The sequence below is a fragment of the Myxocyprinus asiaticus genome, chromosome 29, assembly GCF_019703515.2.
Source record: "Myxocyprinus asiaticus isolate MX2 ecotype Aquarium Trade chromosome 29, UBuf_Myxa_2, whole genome shotgun sequence".
Classification (NCBI taxonomy): domain Eukaryota; kingdom Metazoa; phylum Chordata; class Actinopteri; order Cypriniformes; family Catostomidae; genus Myxocyprinus; species Myxocyprinus asiaticus.
The window spans coordinates 11,271,345-11,299,194 of record NC_059372.1 but is presented as its reverse complement, the minus strand read 5'-3'; the positions used below and the strand labels follow the sequence as shown (position 1 = coordinate 11,299,194).

At 37.7% G+C, this 27,850-nt stretch overlaps 1 protein-coding gene across 1 annotated transcript in view; it reads right to left on the bottom strand.

The window, feature by feature from the left end:
• LOC127420503 (SPRY domain-containing protein 3-like) overlaps positions 1-24,648 on the bottom strand; it is a 61,158-nt gene extending 36,510 nt beyond the window's left edge. Inside the window, exons 1-6 of the mRNA XM_051662848.1 lie at positions 24,528-24,648; positions 23,594-23,730; positions 19,048-19,123; positions 9,069-9,193; positions 8,498-8,633; positions 7,876-8,064 (exon numbers count right to left, since the gene is read on the bottom strand). Of these exons, the coding sequence (XP_051518808.1) occupies positions 7,876-8,064; positions 8,498-8,633; positions 9,069-9,193; positions 19,048-19,123; positions 23,594-23,721 (654 nt within the window). The 5' untranslated portion in view covers positions 23,722-23,730; positions 24,528-24,648. The remainder of the gene's footprint in view (positions 1-7,875; positions 8,065-8,497; positions 8,634-9,068; positions 9,194-19,047; positions 19,124-23,593; positions 23,731-24,527) is intronic.
• Between the last annotated feature and the right edge of the window lie 3,202 nt (positions 24,649-27,850).

Here is a 27,850-nt window from a genome sequence, read left to right as displayed (position 1 = left end):
GGTATGGACAAAAGTGTCCAGAGTGTTTAATTTGGATATTTATTTAAATATTGCTTCGAGCATATGGCTGAACCCAAATTATGTATTAATAAGTCCCCTTTCTGTTGGACAGAGTGTATTGTGAGGGAGGTTAATATGCACGGTGACATATATGAGAGAAGTGGAGTGTTGAGATCCTTTGAAAATATGGTTCAACATTTTGGGATCCCCAGGTCTCAATTCTTTAGGTATTTACAGCTGTGCCACCTGCTTTGTACTATTTCTGGGAGAAGCATACATCCCCCTAAAGCAGCGTATACACCCCCATAAAGCGGCAGATACTCTGGGAGTGGTGATTACTACTTTTGGAAAAAGGTCATGAGGCATCAGTGTATTACTCCCTGCTAATTCAGAGTCTGGGGGAAGGACCTTCAACTTCTCTCAAGAGATTATGGGAGAAAGATTTATACTTGGTATTGGAGGAGGGAGTGTCGGCTAGGATTCTAAAAAAAACAAAACAAAGTCTACATCTAGAGATGCAAGGGTGCACCTTATGCAATTTAAGATTTTACATCAATTCTATTGGACACCATCTAGATTGTATAGGCTTGGTCTTAAAGACATACCCACCTGCTGGTGATGCTAATCAGCAAATGGGGACACAACTCATGTTTTTTGGTGTTGTGTTAAGATCCAAGAAGTTTAGTTGAGGTTTCAGAGTTTTATGTGTGACGTATTGGGCACTCAAATTTCATTTTGCCCCAGACTGTATTTTAGGCGATGGGGCGGTCATTAATATAGGGGATAAGTACATAAAAATTGGGTCCTAGCCAGTGTTATGATCAGTAGACAGGTCATCCTTAGGTGATGGAAGTCGGTTGGAGCATCAATGACAGCGTGCAGTCTTTTGTAATAGTTGTCTATGAGGCCCCAAATTCTTGCAGGTGGTATAGCTGCCCATTCGTCTTGGCAAAATGCCTCCAGGTCATGCATAGTCTTTGGTCGTCTTGCATGAACCGCACGTTTGAGATTTCCGTAGAGTGGCTCGATGATATTAAGGTCAGAAGACTTTGGTGGCCACTCCAGAACCTTCACCTTTTTCTGCTGTAACCACCGGAGGGTCAACTTGGCCTTGTGCTTAGGGTCATTGTCGTGCTGGAATGTCCAAGAGCGTCCCATGCGCAGCTTTCGTGCAGAAGAATGCAAATGGTCTACCAGTATTTTCTGATAACATGCTGCATTCATCTTGCCATCAATTTTTACAAGATTCCCCGTGCCTTTAGAGCTCACACACCCCCAAAACATCAGTGAGTCACCAACATGCTTCACAGTGGGGATGGTATTCTTTTCACTATAGGCCTTGTTGACCCCTCTCCAAACATAGCGCTTATGGTTGAGACCATAAAGCTCTATTTTGGTCTCGTCACTCCAAATTACAGTGTGCCAGAAGCTGTGAGGCGTGTCAAGGTGTTGTCGGGCATATTGTAACCAGCTCATTTTTGTTCAAGCATCATTGTATTGTGCTCCTTGAAACAACCACACCGTCTTTTTCCAGAGCAGCCTGTATTTCTCCTGAGGTTACAAGTGGGTTTTTCCTTTGTATCCCGAACAATTCTTCTGGCAGCTGTGGCTGAAATCTTTCTTGGTCTACCTGACCTTGGCTTGGTATCAAGCGATCCCCAAATTTTCCACTTCTTAAGTGATTGAACAGTACTGACTGGTATTTTCAAGGCTTTGGATATCTTTTTATATCCTTTTCCATCTTTATAAAGTTGCATTACCTTGTTACGCAGGTCTTTTGACAGTTCTTTTCTGCTCCCCATGGCTCAGTATCTAGCCTGCTCAGTGCATCCACGTGAGAGCTAACAAACTCATTGACTATTTATACACAGACACTAATTGCAATTTAAAAATCCACAGGTGTGGGAAATTAACCTTTAATTGCCATTTAAACCTGTGTGTGTCACCTTGTGTGTCTGTAACAAGGCCAAACATTCAAGGATATGTAAACTTTTGATCAGGGCCATTTTGGTGATTTCTGTTATCATTATGATTTAAAAAGGAGCCAAACAACTATGTGATAATAAATGGCTTCATATGATCACTATCCTTAAATAAAAGACTTTGCATGATCAGTCATATTTTCAAAATCAATGCCAAAATTTCACAATTTCTGCTAGGGTATGCAAACTTTTGAGCACAACTGTATATATTTATCTGCATGTGTACTCGGGCTTTGGCCACAGGGATGTTTGTTGGGGGTCGGGGTGGGGTTGGGGATTGGGAGGGGGAAGGGAAATAATGGGGTTTAAGGGAGATAATGGTTGACTCTGTATATGAATCTTTTGCTTTGTTGTGTGTCATGTTTGAGGAGCAACCAAAAAAAATGTTAATCGGAAAAAGCTCAGGGCAATGGCAGGGAAGGTTGCTGGTTTGCTTCCTGCAAGGAGTGAGCCATAAGCTATCATTGTGTGCTTGACCAAGGTGCTTAACCTCAAGTCTTTGGGATTCAGAGATGGTTCATGTTATACATGTACAAGTTGCTTTGGATAAAAGTGTCTGATAAATGACTGCCTACCTACCTTTGATTACCTATTAGATAACTTCTATCACTTCATTCCAAATGAGATCATGCCTCATCATCTACATACATGCATATCTGAGAAAAACCCATCTTAAGCTGTCTTAAGTGTAGTCAATTAAAAAAACATGCAACTCACGCAATCTATTATAACAGTGAAGTGTGCTATTATGCCCATCAAAATATCTCCCTGTTATCACATGCATAAGTAAGGATGACAGAGATGGCCAAATAAAGCGTGCAGACAAACAAAATCAGGGAGTGTCTGGGATTGCCTTTGACAGCTATGATGACAGCTAGCAGCCTGCCAGAATGTGATACTCTCTTATCTAAACAGGAGTGGCTCTCCAATCAAAATGAATGTAAACACGGAACAGAAGCAGAACCACCTTAAAGAGCAAATTAGTGCTATTGTAATTGGGGTCTGTAAACTTTATGGGCCAGTTCTTCAATAATCCATGAAACATCAAACAATTAATCATCTAAGCTAAATGTGAAGAGTTTTGCGTGTAAATCTTCCGCTTTAAGGCCGAAGTATGCTTTGGTTTTTACGTGCCAGTACGCCACAGTGCGTGCAATGCAAATTAGTTATCAGCACAGTATGCACAGACTGTCCACTTTCGATACATGCACAATAGGACTGCTTTACTCTTTTAACATGGTCAACAACAAGTGTAAACCCAGATGACACTCAAAGATGCGGAATGTCCATGTGTTAAGAAAAGCTAGTCTACACACGGACAGTCAGCATCTTTGAGTGTCATCTCCATATGGGCTCACAGTCAAAAGAGTATACTTTGAAAGGCTGGGCGAAAGACCTTGAGCGAGACGGAACGGCAACTGGAAAAATTAAGTATTCCCTAGCCTTAAAAGGTTTAGTGGAGGGGAACGTTCTTTATCAGTGATACAGAGGACCAGACATCATTTCTTACACACCTTTTTTTTTTTTACCATTTTTAAACAGTAGTACAATTATCAAAACTACGAAATAACACAAAATGGAAGTATGGAGTGGAATTATACATTTACCACAAAATGAATCAAAACCATCTCATCTTTTAGATTCTTCAAAGTAGTGACCCTTTGCCTAGATTACAGCTCTACAAACTCTTGGCCTTCTCTCAACCAACTCCACGAGGTGCCCACCTGGAATGCTTTTCCAACCATCTTGAAGTTGTACCCATATATGTTGGCTTTTCTTGGCTGCTCTTCCACCACTATATGGCTGAACCTGGGAGGGTTCTGCTAATATTGATATTTATATTGATACTGTAATACACAACATTTGCCTACATCTCCAAAGTCTCTTAAATTATGCTAAAGGTCAAGACCCAGAGTTTGTTTATCCTAGGACTAATTGAAGGACAGACTTTTGGAATTTATTTTACCGCAGAATGGAAATGTGTTGCTACAAGAATCAGATATCGCCGAACGACAAGAGCTACCCCATAAATGGAGAAATGACTCAAGCCGTAGACAGTTTGCTGGATCCATCAGAAACAGGTCACAAAACGGACGTTGCTCTCACATCTTCTGTGACAGACTGCAGAGAAACACTTGGTTTACACAATATTGCGCCTGAAAACTAGAGTGGGGCCCAGAGACAAGGATCTTTAAAAGCTGACTGACGACACTCTGTTATTAAGCCTATAAAGAATGACTTCATAATGGATACAAAGAGTGCTTTGCAGACAATCCATCTTGTAGCAAGATTTTTACGTTTCTTTCAAAATTAGCCATCACATGAGTTTACTCAGTGGTGACTAATGTGGAAACTAAACCACAGGGCATTCAGACTTGGTTTCATCTGCCCAAATGTTCAAGTTCTTGTCAAAACATGCCCTTATCAGCAGAGAATATGGCTGCGTCCGAATTCACATACTGTCATAATATGTTGACTTTGATGAAGAACTTATTTCTCGACTGTTGAAGTACATTTTGTAAGGATAATTTTTCAGTGAACTAACCCTTAAAGTTCACAAACCCCACAAAAGCCAATCCAAAAAGATTCACAGAGAACCACCCAGCTGAGAAAACCTTCGACCACATTTTCAAGAGGCAAAAAAACAATTTGGCATGATGTAAGTCTCCTTATTGAGTTTTTATAAGCTGGTCCGGTGCCACTTCTGGCTCATGGTGCTTGGTCCATGCCATCAACCCAGTAAAGCAGAGAGAATGTGAGGCACTTTATGCTTTCATTAACTCAGTATAGCAGCATAAGCAGGTCGGAGGAAGGTCCAGAGCATCAGATGGAAAGGTGAGTATGATGGGCGAGTGCACAATCTCTTCCTAGATGAGGATTGGTATCATTCACTTTTAGTTTTATCGGAACTACAGTCTCACTGTATTGGGAGGTCTCTTCTCCATAACCAACTCAAACACAGGACTGCATGTTCCTTTTAACTTTATCTAAACACCACTTTGAGGAATTATGGGTGAAAAAAACGTTGCCTCCAGCAAACAATTTTCTCTTCTCAGTCAAATGGCACACACAGTCAGGTTCAGCTGTATTCCTCCAGGTGTTTTTTCTAAGGATGAATATGATGTAAACCTGATCTAAACATGCTCACAGGAAGTAAAGTAATGTGCGGTCTGGAATTCAGTTCATTCTTGTTGTAATTTATTAGAACAACCCAGTAATTTTGGTGCCCTGTGAGATATAATGATTCAAAATATTTAAAGTGGGATTTACATCAAAGTAATAGTCTTGAACAGGGTTGGATGCTGGAAACGTAGACCTTGATTTTACATGTAAAAACATACGTGGGTGGTAATCAGAACTTGTGACAATGGCTATGATAATCTCTCAACAGGTTAATAGGCCATGGCGCTTCGGTTAAAAGCAATTCCATGTAAAGTCATGAGGCCAAGAAACAGGCTTTGCTGAGTCATATTTTAATTGCGTCTGTGAACACATTGCAATGCTTCAGAAGAAAATGTGAGTTTTGCCCATCCAAAACCACCATGATCCAAGGGTTTTGTGATTGGTTGCCAAGGCATTGCTATGTGGTTGCTAAGGTGTTTCGAGTGTGTTTTATCACTTTGCTATGTGTTGACTAGTGTGTTCTTGGTGGTCAAAGTCAAAAGAGCTCACCCCCAAGTCTCTATGCTAATCTGGTCCCTAGATATGGCTCGGATCACTGCTTCAATATAAATATATATGGTAATTTTTCTTGTCTGACTGCTTAGAAAAGTAGGAGCACACCTCTCCTCAACAAGCTGCTCAATTTGAGGTCTCATTCATGTCTAAAAATGGTGCAAGATGAACCGTGCCGAATTTTGAAGTGTTTAAGCTTAAAGTAACCCTTTCAAGTGATTTTAATAAGGAAAATTTAGAAAATTTCACCGAACAATTTAGGCTAATTAGCTTCAGAAAAGGTGACTTTAGCTGAAAGGTGAGTAGTTTGCATCCCTAATACACTTCTTAGTGAAACAGTCAAATGCCCTTCTTGATGCAATATTATGTAAACACAACCATTAATGTATTACGAGAGTTTGAGCAGATGGGACAAAAATCTGCAGAGTCTTGATGTGATATTAATGTAAACACAGCTGTTAATGTATTATGTGAGTTTAAGCAGACAGGAAAAAAACTTTCATCTCAAAATATCCGATCTGTGTGATGTGTAAATGCAGCCTAATAGACCTGTTGCTGTCTGTTATAGGCCTATCGTTAATATTTACCAAACAACAATACTGACAAAAACAGAGAAAAGCACTCACTGTCCTTGGCTGGATAACTTTACTAGCTATTAGGCCAATACATTTCAATGACAAATCTGCTTCTCAGTCAAATTCTGATTGCATTGAATTATTATTAATGTATATCTAATAGTCACACTGTAAAGATTATGTCAAGTAATTTAAGTTTAATGAGCATTAAATGTTTAATTGCTGCACTTAAAAGCACTATGTACTCTGTTCTCCGTTTTATTATTGGCTCTTGAATAATTATTTTAAACACTTGAGGCAATGTTTACTTTGGAAAAACCTGAAGGCTACATTGCTGTAATTTATTTTGTTAGTATTAATATTAAACACTTTAATTAAATGAGTGTTTTCAATAGCATATTTGTTTATTCATTTATTTTTCAATGGTTGGGGAGCTGTGGGGGAAAAAACAACTATAATGGGGTGCCGTAGTTTAAAAAAAGTCTGGAAAACACTGTTGAAAGTATCCACGATTTTCACAGGCAGCAAAATTATCTATTATGCTTAGCACGTTCTTCCAATGCAGATGCTACAGACTGTTTACTTAACATAAATCCCTTTCTCACTACAGGCTGTGTATATGGACATACGGTTTCAACAGCATAGGTACACAATCACACACATTTACACAGTAATGTTACTCCACAAGGCTGTAGCGGTCTCTGCACATGCCCTGTGTGTGTGTGTGTGAGTGAAAGAGAGAGAGACACAGACATACAGAACGCAGAGAGAAATAGTCCACGTGTATGACGCGCTAGATTTCATCAGGTTTCTTCTATATGAAAACAGCCAAATCCCTGACATTTAGGGAATCTAGAAATCCCAATCGGATGCTTTTTAAGGTTTGAAAAAGGGCATGTCCATGAAAAGAGGACATATGGTCACTGCAAGTCCCATTTAAAAATCTTCAGATTTGAGGGACATTTGCATTTTTCTGCATTAACAAGTGCCGCCTTCTCACGCAGACTGCTGAGAAAACGCTGTCACATACACTCACAGCGTGACATAAAATACAAACCTTGTAAAGATAATTAAAATAAAAAATGAGGAGCTTGGTTTAAAGGTTTGTCATCTTTGTTATCTGCAAAAGTGACAGACAGCATTTGGAATTATCCATCAATGTTTTAAAAAAATAGGCAAGTGACAGAGAATTAGGTTAATCTGGTGCAATTTGAAATTTTTCGGGCATTGGCAGCTTTTTTTGTGGGGGCTTATCATTGTAACATTTATTTTCCAGTAGTTTTTAAGCCACCTGTAGTTGTTAAAACACCCTCTAACAGCACATACTCCTCTAGAGCCTCTGCTGCTCACCATCACCAGTAACGTTAGTTTAGCTGATAACAACAACTAAGCAGAAGTGAGGAGCATCCAAGAGGAAGTCACTCACCATAATGGTGCCACTCATGGAGAAGTCAGGAAAAAGGTGGATACTGTAAAGTTTTCATTAAATTTAATTGCTTTTTTTGTTAAATCTGCTTTTCTCAAAGTACATAAAACTCATCACGCCATCCAAAGGTATGTAAAGTAAAAAATGTTTGTCTTGATACGAAACGGATGGTTTCGCATTCAATCCGATGGGTTTTCAAGGGTTGCCCTGCCCTTACCGTGCCGCTGACTCTGACATCATAAAGTCGTGCCCATTCATCCTCGTGGCTGTCCACCATCATGACACTGTCCTCCTCCTCTGAACCCCACTCTGCCTGCAGATCCAGCCGTACCTCCTCACCCAGGGAGTGCATGCCAATGGCGGGGAACAACCCATCTGGAGCCACAGGCACTACCACTGAGCCCACCTACCATAATCACATTCACATGAAAAGGGCTCTTGTAATAGGATTCCATGAAGTTAACCACAGAATGAATTATATCTGCAAAAGTTAATGAGAATAAGTCATAACAAACACAGTTTGTGCGATCACAGGTGTTCATTTATTGGCTATATTACAACCGATTTAAAGAATGTCTATAAGTCGGAACTTTATAACATTAGTTTTACAGTTTTAACTCAGGTTTTATAAAAAGTGAGACTTAACTTTCTTTTGTTATGACTAATGTGATTTTTTGGTTTATTTCCATCAAGTTCCAAATCAAACTGGATGAAGAATTATACAGACTGAAAAAAAACAAAGAAAACATGGTACTACCATCACCGTCATATAAAATTACTCATACTGTAATATTAGACTTTGGTCATACTGCCCAACCCCATGAGGCATGTAGACTCACTTCTTTGCCATTCTTGGTGAAGAACACAGTAACGAGTCGGGCGTCAAAAGTGTCTGCATAGATACCGCAACCTATTCGGTCACCACGGTTACATTTTGGACCAAATTGCTGACCGACAGTGTTGCCATTGTACAACCTGTAAAAAGGAGAGATAGTCACCTGTGACTTATAATTGCATGAGTTCAGGGAAAGAGGAAGTGACAAATTAAATTATTAATACAGTTAAATAACAGTTGTCCATTTTTTGGTCTAAAAGAGATGTGTGCATTTTCTCTTAATATTAAAATACTTCTATACCATTTTAATATGCAGAGACAACTACAAGTAAAGTTGATTCCCCAAAAAGTGTAAACACTGTCTAAAAAAATCCTGACCAACCCAAAATAGCAAAAATGGTGCGAGTTTGTGGCGGGATTGTTTTAGTGACCAATGGCAGACAGGGGGAATGTTAGGGGAAACCTGTGTGTCATTATTTTTGCTGTTTGGTGACACTAGTGGCGTATAAATAACACACTTCACCTTTAAGCAACAAATAACCAAAGAACAGGTACATTGCTCAAAGCGAACATACTTTCCATCATCAGCATGGTAAGCAATTGAATGTGGAAGCCAGCCAGGCTGATGGTCAAGTTTGTAATTTTGAGGAACCAGCCCAACAGCAATCGTTCCCCTCACTCCAGTATCCATAATGGTAACCTGCAGGTATCAAAAACTCCATTAGAACCACATTGGAATAATTTTTTTAAAACACAAAACAGTATACAGTATCTGCAGCACAGCTGAACAATTGTTTTGTTTTTTAAGCTTGAGGCAAACAGACAGTTTGTTTTGAAATTACTAAAGGGTAATAGATGGCTTTCAGGGACTTCCAAGAAAATGCCATCCGAAATATGCATCACAAGCGGCACCGATTCAAGAATAACAGATGGCATAGGAATCAATGGTTTACAAGAAGCGTTTGACTGAGTCACAGGATGGAAATGTCAGGTAACCTGCTATTAAGAATTTTAATGTCTCGACTACTACTTTTCTCTCACTTTGTATGCAAAGCACCTTGGCCCAACCAGAGCAGGGCCACACCTTCTCCGCAGCAAACTCCTTAAGGCTAATGTAATGTTCAAGTACCTTTCTTTTGTGGAACAAAAACAACATAATATCTAAGAATGTTCAGAGTTATCTTCTTAATGGGCACTGGGGCTGTAAAAATTATCAAAGTTTATTATTATTTCTTTATAAAATACGCAGTGAAACAATTTGATTTTAAAATATGATTTATATTTGAAAAATGTTTCTCCACCAAATCAAAATCATGTGGTGTAAGTAACCAACATGCATGTTTGAAAACTTTTTTGAAATGAATGATTATGTTGCATTCACTCATGTAATCAAGATGCAAGGAACGTTTTTTAATACCTTTTACTTGGTTACACTACATTACTTTTTTAAAGTCATTAAATTCATTTTTTCAAAATCAACATGGATTCAAAGATTACATTTCTACGAACTTGACAGTTTTTTTTAAATATGACTAATTTTAATCACCTCAGACAACCTTAATTGTCAGTAAGCCTTAAACTTGTCCATACCACTTTATTTGCTTTATTCCAAGTCTTATTTAGTCTTCAGTGTAGGGTCCTGGGTAGCACAGCTGGAGTCGCGAGTTCGAATGCAGGGCATGCTGAGTGTCTCCAGCCAGGCTCCTAAGCAACCAATTGGCCCAGTTGCTAGGGTGGGTAGAGACACGTGGGTTACTTTTCTCGTGGTTGCTATATGGTGGTTCTCACTCTCAGCGGGGCGTGTGGTGAGCTGTGCGTGGAAGCTGCGGTGAATAGTGTAAGCTTCCACACGCGCTATGTCTCCACGGTACAAGCTCAGCAAGCCACGTGATAAGATGCAACTGAGATTTGTCCTCCACCACCTGGACCGAGGTGAGTAACTGCACCACCACAAGAACTTAGCAAGAATTGGGAATTGGGCATGTCAAATTGGGGAGAAAAAGGAGATAAAAAAATAAAATAATATTTTGTGTAAACAAAACAAGGGTGAGTAAGTAATGAAAACATTTTCTCTGTCATGAACAACGATGTAAATACTCATCTTCTAAAAGGTCCATATGAAATGAGATTCATTGTTTTTGAGGAAACTTGGTGCAACAGCGGAAATTACAACCATCATGCAAAGAAGTAGGATAAATACGTGACACATGGGTTGGAGTCGTACCCTTGGAGGGGGCAACTGTAGAGCTGGGTGATTTTTCAGATTAATTTGAGTTTACATTTTTGACACGATTTTATTTTTTTAAAAATTGTGGAATCGAGGTTTTGCATAAAATATTAGCAGACGCTGTAGTTAGATACACTGTCAATCCACCAATGGCTGAATATAAAAGAGAAAAACAAATGTTCACAGCACTTGGCTTGATGCCACCCTCAATCTGATAAGCTGAACATGTGTGGAAATATGCGCGGCTGCACGCTCCAACGTAACATATGTAAACAACATGATGTAAACCGATATAAAAGCCAGTAATATTCCAGTACGATTGTACAGTGTGATTGTAGGTAGACTAAAACTTCGTCCATCATGCATGTTTACACCAGCCTAATCAAACTATAACTATGTTCTGTCTAATACAGAAATGTATGTGTTTATAATAAAGTGTTAGAACATACGTGACAGTTATGGGTGCTTCATATCAAATGATATAAAATGGAAGAATCATCCACATCTCCTTTAACCATGGGGATTCAAATAGATCGCTAATAATTGCTTTGTTCTGTGACGTGTTTTAAATGTACTGCATTTTTAGCCAACATTTAGGAAGCAAAGCAATCGTTTTGAAAAACAGCAATATAGGGGCCTGGGTAGCTCAGTGGTAAAACATGCTGGCTACCACCCCTGGAGTTCACTAGTTCGAATCCCACGGCGTGCTGAGTGACTCCAGCCAGGTCTCCTAAGCAACCAAATTGGCCCAGTTGCTAGGGAGGGTAGAGTCACATGGGGTAACCTCCTCGTGGTCGCTATAATGTGGTTCGTTCTCGGTGGGGTGCGTGCTGAGTTGAGCATGGTTACCGCGGTGGATGGCGTGAAGCCTCCACACACGCTATGTCTCCATGGCAATGCGCTCAACAAGCCACGTGCGCGGGTTGACGGTCTCAGACGCGGAGGCAACTGGGATTCATCCTCCGCCACCCGGACTGAGGTGAATCACTAAGTGACCATGAGGACTTAAAAGCACATTGGGAAATGGGCATTCCAAATTGGGTGAAATAAAAAAAAAAAAAAAGCAATATAATTTAATTTTGCTGCTCTACTCAGCGTGTACCACTAGAGGGCGCCGCGTGTTCACAGCACTGAGTGACGTCATTATTTTAAACTGAACTTTTTTTGCTTCTTGTGTTTTCAACTACACTGAAAGTAGGCGTTTATGCTTATACATACAAATTGATTTATATACTAAAAATACTTTCTAGATAGACATGAATATTTCTAGATATTGATTTCTAGATGGACTTGATTTAGATCAAAATAATACCTAAATTGGCTTTGAGGTATTTTGTAGTTTTCTTATTTTATACTATTATTTCTGAACATCAGTGTTATTTTAAATAAATTAGATTTTAATTTATTTTACTTTTACGCTGTTGACAACTTTCTGTGTGTTGCACTTTTTTGTGCATTTCTGTTACACACCTTTGTTTTCTATAATGAAAAAGATTTTTCTAACCAGGTTGCCTTGCATTCTAATAAGAAACATGTTTTTTTAATCATGCTGGAGTTACTTTTTTAAAAAATACCTTTAAATGTAGGAAAATCAAATCGAGAATCTTAATCGTCCTCAAGTTTGAAAATAAATAAATAAATAAACTGAGATTTTATTTTTTTGCCATATTGCCCAGCCCTAGGCCACTGTAGAGACAAATTTATCCAGTTGTTGCTCCACAAACTAAACTTAACTCTGCGCCCTCAGCCAAAACCACTCACAGGCTTAGAAAGGGACCCCTCCGGTTCCCACAGGTTTAAGTCCAAGTTTCCTCATCTTCCTTGTTGTCTTTTTGAGGATTTGCTTTCAAAGCTTTAAGAAGCTTCCGTAAATCCCAAAAACCTAAATTTCAATGCTTGTTGCATGGTCTTTCCTGCTGTGAATTTTATGCACAATGAACATTGAAAGCACTCAATTCTTTTACCACAACTTCAACAAAAAAAACGTGCCATGAACCTAGCGGCTGCAAAATTCCACTCCAGAGTTCCAGACAAAATAATCAATTACACTAATAATGAAATTTCCACTCGACTAAGGACAAAATTGATTTGCACATGCACACTTGAGTTTCCTGAGAAAACAGGGCAGGGGTAAATCTCGCCACACCATTCAAACATTGAAACAAGGAGAATGGTGAAGGTTCATCAACAGAGTCCGAGTCTGATGAAGCTTTGGCTGGCCGGCCCACAGAGTTTGAAATGAAACCCCTGTGAAAGCATAATGAGGAAACATGAGGATGTCGCTGACGCATATCCCGGCTGGCAGATGACCTTTACAGGAGGAAAAAAGTTCCCAGACTTTGACAATCTGAAGGATTCTCTTGGTTCCTGCGTCATGATCAGGTGATCTGGAGCGTATAAAGCAATGAGCGAGTTCTTTACTGATTTCTCATCGCTTATCAAGTCACATTAATTTCTGGTGACTGGAGATTCCATGGGCAGTGGGCACACAGATGCACGGAGTGATGCTATTGGTCAATACGATTGCAACAGAGTTTTGGTATTAAAGGGTCATAAAACCCCAAAACAAATTTTTCTAGATGTTAACAGATATGTACAGGTTGCACATAACTGAAAACAATTATAGCACTCAGGTTTATTGTTAAGGGTAAAGTGTTCATTTTTTCGCCATTTCTTTCTTTCGGTTTAAAAATGAAACTTGAAGCAACTTCATACAATATGTGGTTAGGTATATGCGTAAACACTATCCATAAACTCTGAGTTGTAATTGGTAATAGAGTACGCTACTACATTTGATTGAGCCCTTCTCCAATTTATTCATGAGAAGGAACACTTACATCCAATCACTGTGCTGCTTCATGCATGAGCTTGCCTTGCATTACAGCAGAAAATTCAAAATCACACACGGACGTGACAGCGGTTCCTAGCCCTGATATGCGAGCAGACTTTTACACGTAACACAGTGGTGAGATCGGATTCACTCATCAGAATGGACAGCAGTTGAAAACCGGACCAGAGAAAGCATGTTTGTTGGCCAAAGTTCTGCTACTCGTGCTCCAAACAAGCTGCTTGTTTAGAGTCGCACATATTACATTGTGTCTTCTATGTATGTATGATAATGGACAGGATAACACAACGGCTCGTTCAAAAACAGAAGACAATGTGCAAAATGCACCAAAAATCTTTTGCTTTTGTTTCCTCTCACATTTTGATGTTCTGCCATCTCTATCGAGAGTGAATTGTTGTGCTCGACCCTCTCCCACTACCCCTGCCCACCCAGTACCCTCCTAACCTTTTACATCTTTTCATGCCCATTTTATGGGCCTTTTCTTTAGTCTGAGGTGTGAACGACTTGTGCTGAACTAGGAGGGTTTCATGACACTTTTAAAAATCTGCTTTAAGAGGAACCGGTCTTTATAAGCCACAGACATATTATTAAAAGGAATTTTCCGGGTTCATTACAAGTTAAGATCAATTAACAGCACACAAAAAGAACTGACTCGTTTATTTAAAACACACAGTAAGGCACATACAACTGAAGTTAATGGGGCCTTTCCACATATGTTAAAAAGTTTAGTCACAAGACATAAGCCCCTTTCACACATGCAACCAGGTAAATTACAGGAACATTTTGGGGTTGCCTTTGCTGGTACATGTGCTGTTCACACATATCATCAGTATGAAAATGTTTGATACAACTTCTCATTAAGGGAAATTGCCAGAGCAAAATTTACCAGTATTTTCAAAAAGGTTGTGTTCACACACAACCTCTAACCTGAAAAATGCAGTAAATTTTCTGGAAAAGGCTGTATGTGTGAAAGGGGCTATTAACATTATACGTGTTTTATTGTGATAAAATCGCTTACTAAGCTTATCTGTATAAAGTTATAACCAATATTACAACTACGTCAAGTCACTTTTATTATATATAGCAATTTTCAAAACACATCTTTTCAAAGCAGCTTTACAGAAAATTATGCAGAAAATGCAATAATGTCTATAATGTGTTAGTCCTCATTGAGCAGTTTAAATGTAAAATGTGTTTCAAAATCATGCTTTAAAATTTATTTGTCTTTAGGCCCCCAGAAAGAAAACCAAAAGGCAACTGTGTCAAGGAACCCAAAACTCCAAAAGATGTTAGTTAATAGGGGGAAACAAGACCCATCTGGGGGAGCCAGTTAGCCTCTGGCTATACAGCATGAATAAAATGCCAATTTTAATTACCTATGTGTAATAAAAGTCATGTATTAATTGAGTAAACTGGGTACATGTTGATGGGCCATGCTTAAACCTAAAGGATACTGACTAAACTGCAAGATGAAAGATTAAATGTCTTTAAAGTCCATCCCGAATTGACTGTTAAAGTGTACGTAGACGTTGTTCAAAAACAGAAGACAATGATGAAAACCGAAATCTCTTAGGTTGTCATGATGATGTAACGCAGGTAAACCCTGTAATCTGGTAATCACTGTAATGCTGTCAAATCCCTGATTTTATCACACTAAAATCATGTTGACATGTATAATGTTTACATCTTGTGGCTATACTTATGAAACAGTGTGTATTTTAATGTTTATGGACTGGCCCCATTCACTTTCATTGTAGGTGCCTTACTGTAACCGATTTTTGCTTCTTTTTTAATTCTATTTTTTTAAATAAATGAGTCTTCTTGTGAAAATACAACATTATGCCACAAATGCTTTTATTGAACACTGAACATTCCTTTAAAATGGAATAAGTGCTAGTTTTTCAGGAATCCCTTCCTTTTTATTGATTCAAAGAAGGGATGCGTAAAATTGGTAGACTACTCACGGAAAACCCAAGTATACTTTGGCCTTCAGTATAGCGTTTTTTTGAACAAAAGACTGTCCCTGCGTCCGAAATCATGCACTGTCAGATTACGTTTTGCATTTGCTGAAGGACAAACTTCTCAGCCGTTATGAATAGATTCTGGACATACTTCATCCGGGAACGTGGGTACTGACCTGTGACCGAATTTATTACGTAATAACAACAACGGCGGTAATAATCTACTCTGGTTTTGGTAAACAAGCACCATTTAAGCACAAGGAACAACTTTCTTGATGCATACAGCACTTACAGTTGAAAAGAGCTGTCCGACTCATGGTTCACCGCTGTTCTTTTAAATTCAGTGTTACGAACGTGACGTCTCCTAAACTCCCACGGGATTATGGGATCGTTATGAGTCCAGTCAATCCACACTTCAGAATATCACCATAAATAGTAGGTATTTCTCTCTTACTGTTTTACGAATACTGAGAATTCAGACATACTACTCAATTGGCGTACTGTTTTTGGCATATAGTAGGAAAGTATGGATGGATATTCGCATGCAGCATGTGCCTTTGGTCTGATTGGGGTCAGGTCGGTTTTCTAAAAAAATACATAGTTCTGTGCATCCCTACTTCAAAGAAAAAAGCCTACAAACAAAACAACAACAATAACTCCAATTATACACAATGTTCCTCGATGTCAATGACAATAGAGCTTGATTGTTCAAATAAGAAATTTCCTGAGAACACAGTGTCAATGTGCGGGGTTTTACTTTCCAATCCAATGCCCCAGAGAGGAAGTTAATCAAACCAAACCAAACCCAACCTGCCAGCAGCACAAAACCCATCAGAGCTGTCTGCCAGTAGCTTCTGCTGTGCTCCATAAATTAAATAATGCTTACCCTCTCTGGGGCTGGGCAACAGGACGATGTAATCAGATATCGACGATGTCTTACAAAGATCCCAAAGCCGAATGCGAGCAGACGATGCTCGACAATATCGGGAAATGCCAAAACCATGGATCTTGGAAGTCGCCAAATATATTAAACAGTGGCCATGGTGTGAAACTAGCACCCGCCAAATGTGAAGAGGTTGAATCCAGTTCATCTTCCAAATGCATTTCATGTGCGGGTAATTTTGCTCATCTACCCACAACAGGCGGGTGACCTGTCTCGTTGTGACACATGACAAGAAATGCTGTTAGTCACAAAGACATGCGCTTGAAGAAACACACTTTATTATATTTTTAAGAACAGACAAAAGAAAAGCCGTCAATGCTTGTATCTGATTCACTGTTTGTTCAGAGACGTGCAGCATGAGCCTGTTTCGTGGAACAAGCGCATGTAAAGAGCTTCACTCTTTTTCTCTGTTTCATTCGCCAGAAAACTATTTGCAAGAATAATGTCCTCTGTGAGAATGCTGAAAATGATCTCAGATCATCTCGGGAGGTGCTGCGAGTTTAATTTGCTTTATTTCCTCACGGATGGCATGCATTGCGGATTCCATGATGCAAATGGAGCCATTGGAGACAGTAAATGTTTGGATTTGGGGAGGTGGTTAATCCTTGTGCGACCTTTGGGACAATTTTGTCTTTTTCATTTAGTTTTTTCGATCATTTTGGTTGTGTTAATGCCAGCGGCATACATTTTGCCAAAGGTGAGTATTTTTGGGAGAATTTTTATATTTCAACCTCAGTTCCTATAATACATCTACAATACACTGTGTACACAAAATAGTTACACTCAGGACATTCAGGACAAAAATGTCCCCATTGAAACCCCTTAAAACTGCAATATTTGAACCCAGTGCCATTAAAGCATAAAATCGTGAATTCTATGACATTATGCTTTCATTCCGGAGCCCTGGCTTCAGAATTAAAAAAAATATATATATATATTTTCCACCAGATGGCGCCATTTTTCTCATGTTTAGCCTGTGGAGCAAATACATGCTTTTTTCCTATTTTCTGTTTGCTGTTTTATAGAGCACTGCAGGCCAATTGAATAAATGATGCAGCTAAAATTGTGCGGGTGTGTTGGTATGGATGTCACAGTGTGTTATGTATGTGTACATTTTTGTCCTCCATGGACCAGAGTAACTTTTTTTTTTTTATTAACGCACAAGGGTTAAATAAGATTTAGTGATCACTTCGTTGTTTTATTGCTTTATTCGTTTAGTTTAAAGAGCCATTTGAATTTAGAAATTAGTTTTTTGTTTCAATAAATGAATTAAATTTTTAAAGCAAAATCAATAAAAGCAAAAAAAATTCACCTGATTCGCTGTTAGTTCAGAGACATGCAACACGAGCCTGTCATGTGGAACAAGCGCAAAAGAAAAGAGTTTCACTCTTTTTATCCATTTCATTTGTCTGAAAACTGTTTGCAAGAATAATGTCGTCTGTTAGAATGCTTCAAATTATCTCCGATCATCTCAGGAGGTGCTGTTAGTTTAGTTCGCATTATTTCCACTCAGCTGGCATGCACTGTGAACTCAGCTCTGCAGGTTAAGTAATATATCTTTGAATTAAAGAAACAAATGACGAAAGTGTTTAAATCATAAAGTAATGCAAGACACATTCACCTTAAACATAAAATTGAGTTTAATTTTCTTTTCTTTAGGCAGTATTAACTGTATTACCGAAAGGCAATACAAACACAAATTGGATATGAGAACAAACATTTGGCAGCATTATTTTGGGAACACAAGGGAATTTATTAGGTTTATTTATGTTTATTATTATTGTCTTTACATTTATAATTGTCTTTAGTTCTTAATCTGTAGGCTATTAGTAATTTTCCATCTGTGTTGATGGATGCTTGCTTGATGGCAAATGGAGCCACTGGAGACGGTAAATGTTTGGATTTGGGGAGGTGGTTAAATAAGATTTTTTGAGCACTTTGTTATTTTATTGCTTTTTTTGTTTAAAGTGCAATTTGAGATTTAGAAATGTCTTTTTTTTTTTTTTATGTTTTTCGTGTTTCAATAAATTAATTTTTTAAAGCAAAATCAATAAAGCAAAAAAATTCACCGACCCTCGGCAGGGGGGTTGACAATGTAATCGGATATCGCGATATTTTTTAAGGCAATTATCGCAAAAATATTTTTTACATATCGCCCAGCCCTAACACTCTCCAAAAGTCTAATTTATAGCCTAATCCCCTGGGAGCTTCTTGTCCAAACTGTATTTTATGGTGTCATACGAGTGTATCAATTCCGAGTGCGTATTTTAAGTCGGGGGACACAGAAAGCCTATATGTTTGTTTGGGTCTTTTTAAGATACAATTGTGACTTTGACCACATAAATCCTGTAAAGTTTAAGGAGGGAGAACTGATAGGATAATTCTGCAAAATCATAAAAAAATGTAAACAGGTTAAAATAATTGAAAACAACTTCATATCTCTGAACACACAAAGTTACATAAAGCTTTTAGTACTAGGCTACTGCATTTCCTAACCAAAGTATCATAAAAGGGTGTTGAAATGAATCACATTCTGATGTTATTAGCAACCCAACAACATAGGTGTGCTGCTTACCTCAAAGTAACAGTTTCCCTTTGATAAGGGGCGTGGAGCCACGTAGCAGCCAACTTCATCAGAGTTCCCTTGGTAACTACAGCAGGGAAGTAATAAAAAGCTTAATCTCTAATAACCAGAGCACTGTTGCTATAGGTACATCATTAAAATGCCCAATGATGCGTGGACTAGCTGTTGAAATCCGCGTCAGTTCTGTTTCTACATGTTTCACCCGTTTCTCTATCTTTCACATTAACCTGGGTAAGAATTACCATTGGAGGCAGTTAAACCCTCTTCCAAAGCCTAATTTAAACCCTAAACACACATTAAATTTCCAAGGATTTCCCAAGGACACCAAGAGAGAAACTCTTTGATAGGGCTGGGTATTGATACAGATTTCCCGATTCGATTTCGAATCACAAGCTATCGATTCCAATCTCAATTCAACATCGATTCATATGGGTACATTTCTGTAACAATGTTCCATTTTGCTAACATATAAAATAAATTCTCAGCTAATGCTCTTAACTATAAAGGAACCTTCTAGGCAACCGTTCTAGGTACAATTTGAAAATATGAATTTCACACATTTTATTTTATCATTCATTTTTCATCAAAATGGTCAGATTTTGGCTTTTGTAAAATGTTCAAATTCAGTTTATTCAATCAATCAATGTCTTAAAAATGGCATATAATATGTTGCATATATATTTTTATTGTTTACTCTCATAATATGTACTATTTACTAATATTTACAGTTCATTGATATGTAGAACACACGCTTAATCGGTACTGTCTCTTTAAGACTAGCGGCATCAGCCAGTAAGCGCATAAACGGGAGAGGACGAGTGTGGTTTCTTTAGCGCATCCACGTGTGATAAAATGTTTATGTTTACGGACTGTAAAAAACAGAAAGGATATTAAGAGAGACATTATTCAATGAAAAATGTATCCGTGGATCTTGTCTTTGGACACACAGAGCGAGTTAAACCAAACTTTTACTCTCAAGTCTAAGTTAAAGGATCTCTGTGCTAATAACTTCTTCTCCACTATACAACTCAATCAGTAATATAGTTTGAGTGAAATCTGAACATTTACTAGCCAGTGGCTAATCATAGACATTTTTAGTCACATAGCATGAGATTTGGTCGCACATGCGAGTGATTTACGTGCATTATAGAGGGTTGCCACCTAAAGTGAAAGATCGATCTTGGCATTTAAGAATCAATATCAAGTTAGTTGTGTATAGGAAAATCAATATTTATACCCAGCCCTACTCTTTAAGACAAAACATTTGACACAAAGCTGCCAATGACACTGATCCTCCAACTCTAAATTTGCATGATACGACTTGAATTAAAGCCATCTTGAAATGTACAGTGAAATGTTACTTCAAAAATAATTAAACGCACATTTTGCTTTCCTTGACTATGCGCCCAATTTTGGTTTCATTTATAGTTACTGTATGTTCGTTCTCTATGATGACACGGGAAAGTTCTCCAAACGCAGTGCATCCCAAACCAATATTTCCCTTTTACAGCTTATATTTGAATGCCTTTTCAATTAGTTACATACAAACAATATAGCCTCCTATTGACTTGATAATGATTACTTCTGTTTCAAGTGCTTAACTACATACTTTTTTATTCTAAATGTGAATTAAATTAAAATCAGAGTTTATATTCAGTTTGTTCAGTTCATTATCTGTCCAGCTGGAGTTGCCAATTCACACACACCAGTAGAAGAGTGCGTACGCACAGTCAAGAGTTTCCGGATGGTGCGCATATTTTTACAGCAAGTTTATTTTTTATAAATCATGATATGTTCATGGGAAATTGCTTACATTTCAATGCCCATATTGTGCATACGCAATGTTTATACATCAGGCCCCAGATGTGTTCGACTTTCTGTCTTCTGCTGAAAACAAATGAAGATTTTTTGAAGAATATCTCTGTACGTCCATACAATGCAAGTGAATGGTGACCAGGGGCCGGATTCACAGAATGTTTTTAAGAAGAAAATTCTTCTTAACTACCATTTTCTAACTTAAGAAAAGTTACGAATACTTTGTATTCCCGAAACAAACTTTTTTTTCTTAAGAAAAAACATAAGCTGCATTCAAATTGTCTTAAAAATAGTCATAAATAACACCTTAAAGTTAGGATAACCTCACAGCTGTCTTAAATTCTGAAAGGTAAGATGTTTAATAAATTAACTGGGTTGTTTTAAATGTGATGCATTCTATTATGTTGAGTCTGAAGTTGCAATGGGCCGTTAATGTAAAAATGTGATTTTAGACCAAAACACATTTCTGACTGTTTTGTGATTAATTATATTTTTATTTTCAGATTCAAACCATGTACATGTTATTACCAACATCAAACAATAAATGTTGTTTTGAAGCTTCTTAATGTGGTGACCAATTATGCTAATTCAAACAGATGCGCTGCATACAGCTCTCTCTCATATGTGATCTTTAGAGTTCATAGAAACATAATAATTACAACATTAGAAAGCTGAGACTTTCTTTTTCACCCCCTATCCACATCCCTATCGGAGTCAGGCACAGCGGAGAAAGCCTCCACCACCCTTTCCCATTTACCCGCCTCTTAATTTCCGACATGATTATCAAGCTTCCCAAGGAGAACTTTTTCCTTGCAGTAATTTCCTCAACAAGAACATCCAGCTCTTGTCTACTGAAGTTTTTGCTTCTTTTCTTTTCCTCCGAGTCAAATTAAAAGTTATCAAATGTTAGCAGCAAGTAACACATCTCACGCACTTTACATTAAAAAAAAAAAAATATCGCAAGGTGCTTGCTACTTAAAAAAATAAAAAAATAAAAAAATAATAATAATAATAATTTTTGTTACGATTTACCAGTGTTGAAGTATTGGATTTGTTGAGGCTATTAGACAAGGCAAACCTATGAGCAGGTTGATCAGACAATCTTTTTATTCTTAAGAAAAAAATTAAGATGTTCTTAAGAAAATATTTGAGAACTTACGAATTGTTCAAGAACTGCACTTAGGAACGTTCTTATGAACTTCTTATAATTTATCCTAAGAACTTTCTTAATTGAGGTGTGGGTGTTTTTTTTTTTTTAACTATAAATCTCCACTTTCAAGTCACACGTGGCACCTTTTTAGTTTCACTTTCACATCTGAAAGTGAAAGTGGAGATTTATAGTAAAAAATGACTTAAATATTGTTCTGTTTCTCACCTACACCCATCATATTGCTTCTGACGATATGGATTTAACCACTGGAGTCATGTGGATTACTTTTATGCTGCTTTTATCTGCTTTTTGGAGTTCCAAAGATCTGGTCACCATTCACTTGCATTGAAAGGGTCAGCAGAGCTGAGATTTTCCTCTAAAAACTTTCGTTTGTGTTCCGCAGAAGATAGAAAGTCATACACATCTGGGATGGCATAAGGGTGAGTAAATGATGAGAGAGTTAAAATTTGTGGGTGAACTATCCCTTTAAGTTACATTGCAAAAATTCTGATATATATTCGATTTCCACATTTGAAAGTGGACAAGATTGAAATTGAAGATTTTGGATTCAAAGCAATTTTTCATCAGCCAGATCACGTGCGAGTAAAAAATGTGTTGATTCTGGTCACATTCAACTGCACCTTGTCTTGACGATCGGCGAGATTTGTCATTAGTGACATCAGTCACAGCAAATCGCACAATGTTTGCTTTCTTTATTGCACACGAAGTGGATTTGATAGAAATTCAGATATAGAGACGCTTGAATTTTACATATAATAACAAGGAAAACTATTCATTTGAATAGGTACATGCTGCTTAATACAGTGCCTGTGTGTACTAGAAGAAAATCAGATATAAGCCTGTATTATTTTAATACGTCTGAGAGTCTGGCCAATCGAAAATAAGCTGTCATAATCGAAGTTTGTGCAGCTGGTTTGGAGTCTCGATTCTCGCAGTTCTTTGATGGCATACGTTACCGTGACGCGGAGGTGGCGCTGACTAAAGTCGGACAAAATTTCTCAGTCTAAGTCAGGCGCTGATCAGTCTGCGCAGCACTGTACAAAGTCGACCACACCTTTTGACTTCGCAAACTGGACAAACATAGAGATACAGGTTAATTCTGAGGATGCTGGAGAGACTTTGGATATAAAAAAGGAATTCGGCTGCATCGTCACATGTGCAAGGTCTGTTTATTTTTCCGATGGATTAGGCTTGCTTTTCATCTTTTTCTGAACAAATAAAAACAAGTAGCCACTGATTTTCCCTTGCAATTATAATTGTTTCAATCAGTGAGGTCGAATGAGTCAAGGCTGATTACGTTTCAGTACAGACTGATGGCTCAAGCACACGCACTCACGATGCTCTTCGCTCGCAAACCCAGCTCACTAATATTGACAAGGATGGGTGGTTGTGCAATTCAAAATATAACAAACAAATAAGAAAAAATGAAAGCCGTGCTGTAATTTTCCATAAAAACTAGGGAGGGTCAACACATAATTTCCACTCCAGGTGCAGGCTCTCAAACACAGTGGAAAAAGAACAGAGCATGGGTCACTAACTGGGCAATCTTACCATAGCGTGTCTCCATTCTTCAACATTCGTTTGTAGCGCTCTTGATAACGAACAGCACGTACTTCCCTGATTTCCCTGATCCGGCGCCGCCAGTTCAGGAATCTGTAGTGTAAATTGATATCATCCATTTCGGAGGGCTGTGGAGTGGGAAACAGATGCCATAAGGTTTAAAAGACTCGGTTTGGGGACCAGAGACTAATCTGATTGAAAACATAAGAAGAGGAACTAGTAGATTGACTTGCTGACCATGTATTGTCATGGAAATAACATCTGTGCAAACATAGCATATTTGTTCAGAATTATAAATGGCTTTTGGTCTTTTTCCAATCATGCCAAAATATTTCCTGTGCAGATTTTTATGTCTCATTGTTTCCACACATAAGGCCAAAAGAATATCAAACATGCACAAATGGACTTCAACTGTCTGAAGCTCTCCTTTAACAGCCTTAAACTAAAAAATATTGCATTTATTACAAAACTCAATCTCAGATTTGGTATAAACAATTATTTAGTAACAGTAATTTACACTGTAACAGACATTGCCATTAGAAAAGACAGACTTGATTACAGTGGAGTTTCTATCTACAGTCTCTGTACTAGAAATAGTGCAAAATGTTTCTAGTTGACAGTTGTTTGACAGAAAACTGTACACACAGAATTTTGTCAAACATAGACTCTTTTATAACCTCTATTAAAGCAGCATGCAGTTAAATAAGTTTAGCTTCATAATTGACACACAGACAAACTAATTATTAAATAATAAATTAAACCCCCAAACTAGTACGTTAGTTTCAATCACTGCTAATCACTTTGCTGGCTAACAGATTATTAGCTGGTTGGAGGCCTTTTCGAAACAAAATGTCAAAATTACACAGCCGCTAAAAAACTATGTTCGAGTTTAACGTATTTAAATATATTTAATGTATTTACGTACCTTATGTACATCAATTGTTAAGACATTAGAACATTTAAGGGCACTTATGTTTACTTCTAGATATCGATTCTATTAGCAACCTGGCAAACTTCGCTGAAGTGTAAACGGCTCTTCCTGGATGACGTCAGTGGAGGAATGAACCAATGAAAGGCGCCATACAGTTGATTGACAGACGCTTAGCCAATGAAAAGTCGCAATGGGCTGCTACAACTGAGCAGGAGAAACGACTACAGAGGAGTTATGATAAAGGTTACAAAATTTTTTACACAGTTTTTTTTAACACCTTCTGTAAATTTAAACTTTGGGATGTATATAATCGCCTTTGAGAAATTAATGGAATATTCCAAGCTCAATCGGCAGCATTTGTGTCATAATGTGGATTACCACAAAAATAATTTCGACCCGTCCCTCATTTACATATATATATATATATATAAAAACGAGGTTACAGTGCTGCACTTACAATGGAAGTGAATGGGGCCAATTTTTGGTGGGTTTAAAGGCAGTGAAGCTTATAATTTTATAAAAGCACTTACATTATTTCTTATTTTAAAACAAATGTATTATTAAATAGTCATTTTTACAGTCGTTTTAGGGTTTCTTGACATTAAATCGTCATGGCAACGAAGTTGTAAAATTGGCTATGACTTTACACAGAAAAGGTAAATAAGCAATTTTATTACACTAAAATCATGATATCACTCATACTGTTTACGTCTTGTGGCTTTGCTTTAGAAATAGTGTGTATTTTAATGTTTACAGATTGGCCCCATTTACTTCCACTCCACATGTAAGTGCCTCACTGTAACCTCACTATTTGTTTTTTTAAAGAAAAGGAGGGAGGAGTCAAATTTTGTGTGTGTGTGTGTGTGTGTTAAACAATATTATGCCACAAATGCTGTCGACTGAGCTTAACCTTGTATTGAACCCGGAACATTCCTTTAAAAAATATATTGCTGGGTCATGCTCAGAGGTGGAAAGTAACGAATTACAACTACTTTCATTACAGTACTTGAGTACATTTTTCTACTTTTTTAAGTATAAATAAATAATAGTACTTTTACTTGAGTTGATTAAAAATGAAGTAGTCAACTTCACTACAGTTATTTTTCACCACAATTACAAAGTACAAAAAAAACAAAAAACATAATATTTCTGAATATTAAGGAAGAAGAAAGTTATAAGCACTAAATCTGTTTATAAACTAAAATGCGCTGTGCGTGGCATGACGGAAGCCCGCAGGGCACAGCATCATCAGCACGGCAGCTTGCATAAACTGCCGTCGGTGTCCTCTCCTCTCTAGCTTTTCCAAGACTTTCTGCCCTGTCACAATACAAGAACTGTAATATTGTGATTTTCTGCATATCTCATTTTATTCTGGAAAGGAGCCGTTCATTCAGGTGCAAGGGAACCGTCTGAACATGTTTAACCACTGATCAAACTTTAAATACCTTAGAAAGATACAATGGTAATAGTGTCAGGGACTCGAGGCAAAAATGCCATCGAAATTAACAAAAATATCCCCGAAATTCAAAATATGGGTGCAAAAAATGCCCACGCAATGAGTTCCCGTGTTTTATTAATAATATCTGAAATAGTTACAATTACATACATTGCGATCTTCTTTTGACTTTTCACTGCACATTATTTTTTTCCCACCGTCCGGTTCCTCGCACCATCGCGTGCACAGACGGGCTCTCCGCTTCTATCAATCCGCATCAGTTCGTATTGTACTCCCACGATAATTTCCATAACCGTTCGCCCCTCTTGTTTAAAATAAACTGTCCTAACGTGTAACACTCTCGCTTACGGTGCTGTACTGTACTTCCCTGTGCTGCTGTTTATCTGTCTGAAAAGCCTCACCAGCTAGAGGCCAAGGGATGGTTGTTATATAAAGAATGTATGAGAAATCACAAAACATAATGTAACCAAATGCTAAAATTTACTTAATAATATCTCAATATGTTAAATAACCATAATGTTAATTAATACTTTATTATTACAACTGGAATACAATAATACACATACAGAACAGCCACTTTTAGTGTTTGAATCAACCATATCTCTCACTAAACACTGTGTGAAATGTTTATTTTTTCCTTATTTTATTCAGTTGGCATGTAGGAGTTGATAACAGTTTGCTTAATAATCTCATTCCATATCTGGATAATTGCTGCAATATCATAGAGGATAAATTTCCTCCTTCATGATATTGCATTATATTAGTTTTGTACCATTTGTTAACCTTAACAGCCAAAATACTTATATGAATGAGAATAAACCTGAAATAGGAATGTGTTTCCGTCACAATGCACATTATGTAGATTAGAGATGATTTAGAGACATTTAGATTGTTACAAATGGCTATTTCTATTTAAATAAATGTTGTATTCTTAAAAAGTTCTCTTTATCCAAGAATCTGCTTGCAGCAATGCAGGTCTTTGGCATTTAGAAGCTGCTAGTTTAGGACCTGTGAGGAGTCTGTTTCTCAAACTAGAGACTGTGACTTGTCTTTTTGTTGTGCATCCAGCCATCCACTTCCTTCTCTATACTGGTAAGAGCTTCTTTTTTCAAAACAGTAATGCATGTAATAGCCTTCATCTCTCTAAAACAATAGACTTTGGAGAAAATAGAATTTCAGGAGAAATGTGTTTCTTTTTGCCTATTTTTAAAACCAAAATTTGACTTGCAAGTGTAAAGCAACTCAATACCTCAGCAAATGGGGGAACAAAAAACACTGTATTGTGATTTCCGCATGGCAGTGCAACCATTTTCAATTGTTCTAATAAGAAAATTTTCTTGAGTACCAAATTAGCACTTTAGAATGCTTTTGTAAGGTAAAGGTGACACAGTATATGTTTGCCATCATGGGTAAAGAAAAATTGAATAAATACCACTTAAAACAATTATTTCAAACCGTAATAATAATTTGCAATTAATTATTTTGGCAGTATTTTTGATCAATTTAATGCATCCTTGGTGAAAGGAAGTATCAGTTTCTTTCAAGAACAAAAATGTCTCTGTGTTATAAAAAAAATTGAAGCATATGTACTATTGTAACGGATTCACACTATGGGCAAGGAGGAGGCGGGAACCAGCTGAGCAGTCAGCGTAAACTTTTAATAAACAAATGAACAAAATACACAACATAAAACTGCTTTCCAGCATAACACAAAATACACACAAGACTGCTGCATGCCTCTCTCTCTCTCTCTCTCTCTCGAACTGGCATCCCTGGCTCCTCTTTATCCCTCTCCCGGCTGATTGGGCTGATTCAGCACCGGGTGTCCATCGTTACAGCCCAGCCACACACTCCTCCTCGG